Source organism: Triplophysa rosa, linkage group LG5, assembly GCF_024868665.1.
Source record: "Triplophysa rosa linkage group LG5, Trosa_1v2, whole genome shotgun sequence".
Lineage (NCBI taxonomy): Eukaryota > Metazoa > Chordata > Actinopteri > Cypriniformes > Nemacheilidae > Triplophysa > Triplophysa rosa.
The window spans coordinates 14,523,482-14,531,383 of record NC_079894.1 but is presented as its reverse complement, the minus strand read 5'-3'; the positions used below and the strand labels follow the sequence as shown (position 1 = coordinate 14,531,383).

The 7,902-nt window shown below is 38.3% G+C and overlaps 1 protein-coding gene across 3 annotated transcripts; it reads left to right on the top strand.

Moving 5' to 3' along the window:
* On the top strand, positions 1-7,402 carry wacb (WW domain containing adaptor with coiled-coil b). Of its 3 annotated transcripts, none has more exons than XM_057334866.1 (13): positions 1-209; positions 458-491; positions 1,066-1,258; positions 2,450-2,526; positions 2,665-2,780; positions 2,881-2,993; positions 3,147-3,380; positions 4,182-4,304; positions 4,783-4,928; positions 5,629-5,726; positions 5,953-6,121; positions 6,245-6,372; positions 6,473-7,402. In XM_057334866.1, the coding sequence occupies exons 3-13, from the start codon at positions 1,120-1,122 to the stop codon at positions 6,540-6,542; spliced, it is 1,413 nt and encodes a 470-aa protein (XP_057190849.1). In that variant the 5' UTR covers positions 1-209; positions 458-491; positions 1,066-1,119; the 3' UTR covers positions 6,543-7,402. The 3 variants fall into 3 exon arrangements, with proteins under 3 accessions (XP_057190849.1, XP_057190847.1, XP_057190848.1); XM_057334864.1 differs by having other exon boundaries at positions 1-247; XM_057334865.1 differs by lacking the exon at positions 4,182-4,304 and having other exon boundaries at positions 1-247.
* Positions 7,403-7,902: the final 500 nt, after the last annotated feature.

Here is a 7,902-nt window from a genome sequence, read left to right as displayed (position 1 = left end):
AGCACTTTGCTCGTGCACTTGTGGGGCGCAGTCGCGAGCAAAACGAAGCGATGGACCGTCAGCTTTTTCCCGAATAGCGAAGCAGCACTGCAGCAGAGCTACTTTTACAGATATAACTGTGTTTTCGTCGACAGTAATCTGTAAAATTGCGGTAGTTCAGCTGAACTGCTCAAGTAGTAACACTTTTCCACATCCCTGCAGCATTAATGGTAATGCATGCAACGAATCCATCCAGACTCAATGATGGGTAAACATTCATTTACCTCCAGCTCGCACCCGTCCTTTAAAGGCCTAAAGGAATTGCATATGAAATGTTTGAGAATGTTTTTAAGAAGTTAACGCGTACCTCTTAGTTTGGTTGCAAGTTGATTTTGTTGAGTTGTAGTTACTAAGTTAGCTTTTTAGCTAGTTAGCCGGAGCGCAATTCTGACTGCATTAACTTTTCTGTCTTTTACAGGTGCAATGATCGAAGAGATCCTCAAGCCTACCAGGTACACAGTGAAGTATTTTATCATTAAAAGTTGCTGCATATTTGGGTGAGAAGACGACGTTGTGTCAGAAGGGTATTAGCAGGCTTGTAGCACTTCGGTAGCATAACACTAGTGCTCATAGGCCTAGTTCCTGCTAGCTAACGTTAACTGCAAAATAGCTATAACGCGTAAATATTAACTTATAGCTCGAGTTTAATTGGAGTAATGTGCACAGGGGGTATCGTTGCTTTACATTATATATATTTTAGCTTGCTAGCTTATTTTGTAGTTAGCTACATTTTTGCATAAGTAATGTTATAATTTAAGATACATTACCACCAAAAAAGCTGTTATCACATACCAAGCGTTGTGTATTGACTTGGTAAGCTTAACAAATATGAAGGTGAAAAACATCAGGTTCCTTGACTAGTTTTGGTTTGTCAACATCCCCTTTGAAGTCAAAAGCCACCAGGTTTACATTTAGATTATTTGCAGCTGAACTGTTTCTAAACTAACATTATGGCTGTTTAAATCTGCTTAGTGGCAGTACTTTACCGTCTAGTTTGTATTTCTTAACTCAGATTGTATTTTGCAGCCTGTCAAATATCAATCAAAGAGTCACTCAGCAAATGATCATCGCCATGAGAAGATGCGAGACTCATCAGACTCCACACCACCAACTAAAATGCTGCGGCGGTCAGACAGTCCAGACAACAAGCACAGTGATGCCACAGGACACAGCCAAACAAAAGTACTCCACCATCATCGGTCACGTGAGAGAGAAAGCGGTAAGAGTGTGAGCAAGGGGAGGTTAAGGTTAACCTTAATTCATCAAAATCCCAACATTGTACATAAACCTGTATCAGTTGTTTAGATTATATTAGATTATTATGTAACGTGTATGTTAGGAGAATACTTCTAATGTCATTCTTTTGGGCATTCTAGACAGTACCTCAATAGTCATAATTCATATTTGAAAGTCATTAGCTTGATCTGATTTTATTAAAGGGCATACTGACTTTTGCAAGCATTGCACCAATACTGACCATATGCTGCAGTGAAAGTTACATTTCGACATTTGTTGGAATACATTAAAGTCATAAAACAAATTTTATCACAGACTAGCACTGAAATGTGCAAAGCCAGAATGGGTGAAATTGTGAGCTGTTTCTATCGATGCATGCACAGTGTAAATGATGCACTCATGTTACATTAAATCTGTTCAAATATGTTCAGATCTGTATTTGCATCAGTGTTGTTTCGTTTTCAAACATGTTTTGCATCCCTGTCAGAGAAATTCAGCATAAAAAATGAACAAAATCACAACTATTGTGTTAGTATTCACTTTCAGGTCAGACATTTTGGACAGACATGCAATTTGGTTTGAGAAATAATAAAAAATATGTTCAGTACTTTATCGTTATAAATGGTTTTAATGTTCATGCAGCAAATAAGATTGCCACATTATGACAACACATGATACTCTATGACAACTTGTGCTTCCTTCACATTATTCTACTTCCTGTTATCACCGCAGTCATGAGGCTGCAGCAAGTGCACCGTGCTGTTTATCTTTTAATCGTCAGAGAGGCCCCCTAGCTTCTCAGACAAGCCCGATACGTAATGTTGTAATGGCATTTTTTTATGTGGTTGTTCGCAGATCTTCGAAAAGCAGGGCTATGGTGATGTGTTCTGAAAATACACAGTTGTGATTATACTTTCTTCCATCTGAGCAGAAATCGGAGTAAAAACATAAGGCCTATGAATTTGTGTAGTGTCTTGCTGGTCATATAATTAGGAATTCATTGGAAAGTGCAGCTCATCTTGTCGTGATGCCATGTTTCCACAGCTCAGCCACTGGACTGTCAACTTGTGCCTATAAACCAACAGTCCAGTGTATTAATAAGAAGTGCAGTAAAATGATATTCTTTTAAAGGATGTAAGCTTGATCATCTGTTGCTAAACGTATTATTTTTCAGGTGTCAGTTCTTCTCCACAAGAAAACTCTCATCATATCTCCAGTTCTCACCCTAATCCGAACAGAACTTCAGAAATGGTAGGTTTAAAAATCGATTAGTTGGTGGATTGTCTGTTATAATCATTCCTGTCAATTGTCCTCTTTAATGAAAATAACGTGTATGTCCTGGAAGATCTGTTCCTGTTAATAAACTTAAAGGTTTCCTGTTTGTTGCAGCCGCGTGACCCAGCAGATGATTGGTCGGAGCATATCAGTTCCTCTGGGAAGAAGTACTACTATAACTGTAGGACAGAGGTCTCTCAGTGGGAAAAACCTAAAGATTGGCTGGAGAGGTGAAATGTTTGTTATACTTATATACATGCTAACTGACTCTGACTTTCTGCTTGACTTGGACCCCAAACATCCTTGACCCCAAACATTGCATTTACACAGAGAACAGAAGCAGAGAGACGGTGTTAAGACTGTTGTCAACAGCTTTCCCAAAGACAGAGATTACAGACAAGAGGCGATGCAGGCTAGTGCCACAAGTGCCCTCAGTAGTGCAAGTAAGCATTGCAATCCTCAGAACCACATTCTTTTGGGTTCCTTCAAGTGAAATGAGGTTTATAAATAAAGGCAGGTTAAAGTTTACTTTTAGGACTGTTTGAGTCAAGTGTTTTAACACCTGTTTTGTGATTTCTCACAATCCTATTCATCAGAATCTACTCTGGCGGAAAAGCCGTTATCAAACTCTTGTTACTCCCAGCCTTTGCCCGTAAACCCCTCCAGCACATCCAGCTCCTCGTCCTCGAATGTGCCTGTATCTCCTGCCCTACAGGCCTCAGCCTCTACTCTCCTCCAGGACCCAGCACTCCTCCGACAACTGCTGCCTGCATTACAGGCCACCCTGCAGATGAATCATGGCAATGTGGACATGAGCAAAATTAATGAAGGTGAGGATATCCAAGCATAGTTTATTCTGAATTAATTGCTTTTATACTATTTTGAGTGTATAGATCTGCAAAAAATGGCATTTATCAACGTTTATCGAACTTTATCAACAAAAGTGTCAACTAATAGCATGTAGTCTGGACCTAATTACAGTGTATTCTGGCAAAGAACTTATAATTTGTGTTTTTATGCCATTTTATAATTACTGTATTATATATTATGTAGTTTACTAAAACTCGTAGAAAAAGACCTAACTTTAAATTAATCCTGTCAAACATTATTGAAGGGAGGGTTTTCCAGTTTCCTAAAGTTTTGGCAATTTCTATAAACAAAACAAATTACTATAACTGAGTGCAAAAAGCTTTTCTGTCCTTCAAATGTCACTGCTGCTGCCACAAGTCGAGATATGCTCGTAAAGGCCTGCCATTAAAACTATGGGGTTATCTTTTAAAAGCTAGAAGCATTGTATGAGAACATGAGATTTTACATGATTTATATGACATCAAAGTTGAAGGAATAATTCACCCCTAAAAACATCTCTCATCATTTACTCACCATACCTTATATATATATATATATATATATATATATATGCCATTTTTTCAGCTTCAGAACACAACATAATGGAATAGTCCAAAACCTTGATATTTGCTGTTTGCAAAATATGTTGTATCTTCTGAGAATGTACTACAAGTGGAAACCGTTGCTTGATGTTAACCTGCCTCAGATTGCTTTCAGTGTGTCTGACTGCTTTGACTGTATGTGTGTGTGTGTGTCTTTTTCTATCTTTGTGTTCTTTCAAGTTCTCACAGCCGCTGTCACACAAGCTTCCTTACAGTCTATGCTTCACAAACTTATCACTGCCGGACCGTCCGCTTTCAACGTCACTACTCTGCTTTCCCAAGCTGCTCAGCTGTCCACACAAGGTATGGCTGAAGTCCAGTCCCCCCTTCACACCTCTGCTAACTGATGTTGTACTGCAGTTCAACTAATGCACACCGATGATGAACTACAGGGCTGTATTGTACATTGCTACGTAATAGCAGTGTTTTTAGGATGTTTGCCATATTTTATATATTGTATAAAACAGGACTATAGACATGAACAAGCTAACATTATTTCTTAGTTTAGGTCACTTTTGTAGTTTTGGCCAACAGCACTATAGTTTAGAAATAAGACATTGCCAAAAGTATGTTGTTTATTTGCCTAGGGTATGTTGTTATATTGCACAGTAATGCTGCATACACATGATCAGTGCATTTTAGGAAGGCCTTGTGTTTACACACCATGCATTTTAAAATGATTTTTAATAGTTTGTATTTATGCAGGTATGTATAGACTGTTCAAAATATGAGAAGTTACTGGACTCTTAATAATTTTTCTGACCATTTCTCTAATAAACAGCACAACAGTCCGGACAGTCTCCAATGTCATTAGCATCAGATGCTTCTTCGCCGAGGTCATATGTGTCTCCTAGAGTCAGCACACCTCAGACTAATGCGGTCTCGAAACCCCTGCACAGCTCTGCATCACTCTCTTCACAACCAAAGGTTAGTGCTGTGAGTTTTTCCCTTAAAGTCCCCATTGACACGTATTTTGACACATTTCCGAGTGAAATGGAATTTTGAATGAGAAAAATAGTGGGCGTGGCTTTCATATTTCTCTGCGATTTGATTGAATGTATAAAAACAGCCCTTGCATTTTGAAATGGAACTGACAGCAGACTGACAGTTGAAGGGGAGGATTTAACGGATGCTCTGCCCAAGTCGTCTAACATGCGTCATCTAAGACGAATATTTGTTACAGGACGGAAGTGCATTTTCAGATTTTAACTAAAGATTGTGAGGGCACACGATTTTTAATAAAGAGAATGACCCACATTGACAAACTATTGACAATAAACGCTTCAATAATTCATGAAAAATATAATTTAAAATAGTTTTTAATTTCCCTGGGATTTTAGGAGTATACACCTTGGCCTTGTTTAATAGCAAACAATTGTTCGTTATCTGTTTGTCAACCCAAAAATGTCCATTATTGTTTTCCTAGTGATAAAAATAATATATATTATTTTATAGTTCTTTTTTTTGTGAGAAAGTGATGTTTCCTTACAATGAATGCCACTTATTTTATACTTTATTGCACCAAGCGTCACTCCTCAGTTATATAAAAGCTGTAAAGTTATTCTGAGTTTGTGTTTTTATTTGGTGCCTCTTAGCTTAGATGTAAACTGTCGCTCTTAAATTTCAGGTTAGTGCATCAATCCAGAGACCAGGATCAACAGCCCAGCAGTCCACAAACTCTGAAAAACCCCTGGAATTTAGTGATCCCCGTCTTCAGAGGCAAATGTACGGCTCTCTTCTTTTAAGGTTTAAAATGTCTTAACGTAGTATAAAAAAGACCACTTTGTTTTTATGAACTTGAGCAATGGCAGCAACACACCAGACTTTGTGTTAGTTCGCCATCTACTGGTTCACTGTGGAAGTGCATTTAAGTCTGTACTTGTACAGCAAATAAAGAAATGATTTGTAAGAGAGAGATGACATCTTGGTGCCGTTTCTTTTGTTTTTACAGCAGTCAAGAGAGTTTGTCCGGCTCTAATGGCAATGCAGCCATCAGCATTCCTGCCTTAGGCACCCCCTCTCGAACCCAAAGCACTTTCACCCCTTCTCTAGCGTTGCACTTTGATGAAAATCTCATCAAGCATGTTCAAGGCTGGCCTTCGGAACATGTAGAGAAGCAGGTGCAAGCATGTTTTTTAATATCTTTTGCTGTTTAATATTATGCACAGTACAATATTAGATCTGATTAAGATTATTAAAATGTGTTTCATATCTTGGCTTAATCTCACTTTTTTGTTATCAAGGTGTCACGGTTGCGTGAGGATATCCACAACATGGGAACCCTCTATATGTCAGAGATCTGCACTGAGATGAAAAATCTTCGCTCTTTAGTGCGAGTGTGTGAAATCCAGGCCACTTTGAGAGAGCAAAGGTATTGAAATACTAATTATTGATCCATCCACTTGATTGACATACAATTAATAAGAAATAACATTTCATGAAGCTGATTGTCAGTATTTTTCTTCACACAGGATTCTGTTTTTGCGACAGCAGATTAAAGAACTTGACAAACTGAAGAATCAAAATTCCTTCATGGTTTGAGAGACCCGTCTAAAGCTCATGGCAGCCTTTCTCCATACAAGTCCAGCAATTGGCTGTTTGGACCCCTGCTCTCGGCCCGAGCCCTCAGAACTGCAGTTCAGCTATAGGCTGCAGTGTCTGATATGGGACTGAGAAAAGATGAGCTGACAAAAGTGCTTATCCAGGCAACATGAAGTCCTGAGACTGTAGATAAATTTGAATATCCTTTAATGTACATCACTTTTCCATTCTCAAATCTACAGGTGATACATTCAGAGAAATATTCTCCAACCCCGAGTGACAAGTGAGGAATCATATATTGGCTCTAGTGATTCATGTGCTGCTTTTTCATAAGGTTATGCTTGTTTATGGATTAAAGCATTTTGTCGCACCAAGGGTCTATTATACAGCCATCCTGCAGTTACTGATAGTGCGAAGTGATGCTTTCTGTATACAAGAATGGCAGTTATCAAAGTGACCAACTAAAATAAACCCAATCTTCTATTCATTCTCAGAAGTTAGCCATTGATTTACTGTCTGATTTTCTTCTCTTCAACGGGATTACATTGGATGTATAAGTAGCTCACAACAAGCTGGTCTCACCAAGAGAAGCAAATTGGGTGCTAAGCATTTTTTAATTAATAGTAGGCACTTAAAAGCTTTTTCTGATGTGATAGAGACACATTTTCTGAGTTGGTGACCCATGGTTTAAGGGTTTTTCACTGTCTGCCTCTGATTTCCTTTTATAGTGCAGTTACACATCTAACAGAGACTTTAACATTCTGCACCCTATTACTGTCTGACTGTTTTTTTTGTGTTATTGTTTTGGTTTGTTTGTATTTACTTGGCTGTACTTGAACTTATTAAATTGAGTTTAGTCATTCCCTGGTTGCCTACGTTTATAAAAAGATGCAGTGAGAGGAATCACTTGTTGCACATCAGAATTGCATTCTTCAAGGATTGAGGATGGGGCTGTGCACGCAGACTTGCAGGGACATGTTAGGAGAACCTTTCCTTTCTCAGCTTTACAGAAAATAACGTGATCCAGACTTAAAGAAGCCAGTAAGATTTTAGTCAACCTGTCAATTTTTTTTACGAGGATGAAAAAATATATTGCAGATACAGTGATTCCTCTTGGATGTTTGCAGCATCATTCATAGTTTCTGCTCTGTTGTCCTTTCCGCCCTCACTGCCTTCCAATGTGGGGTTTAAACGTAGACCAATTGAAATAATTTAGACTGTGTAAATGGAGTTCACTCTCTGATTAGAGATGGGTATGTTGCTTTGTATATGGTTTCTACAAGTTAGAGGAAATAAAACATTTACCACATTATTTTTGCTACATGTTTATTTTTGGCTGGTTTAATGATGTCATTTAAAT

Excerpts from the sequence above, each read along its gene's own strand:
- wacb (XM_057334864.1), top strand. The coding sequence starts at position 207 with ATGGTAATGCATGCAACGAATCCATCCAGACTCAATGATGG. Across the intron at positions 1,259-2,449 it reads GTCACGTGAGAGAGAAAGCG|GTGTCAGTTCTTCTCCACAA; the intron begins GTAAGAGTGTGA and ends ATTATTTTTCAG. Across the intron at positions 4,929-5,628 it reads CACTCTCTTCACAACCAAAG|GTTAGTGCATCAATCCAGAG; the intron begins GTTAGTGCTGTG and ends CTTAAATTTCAG.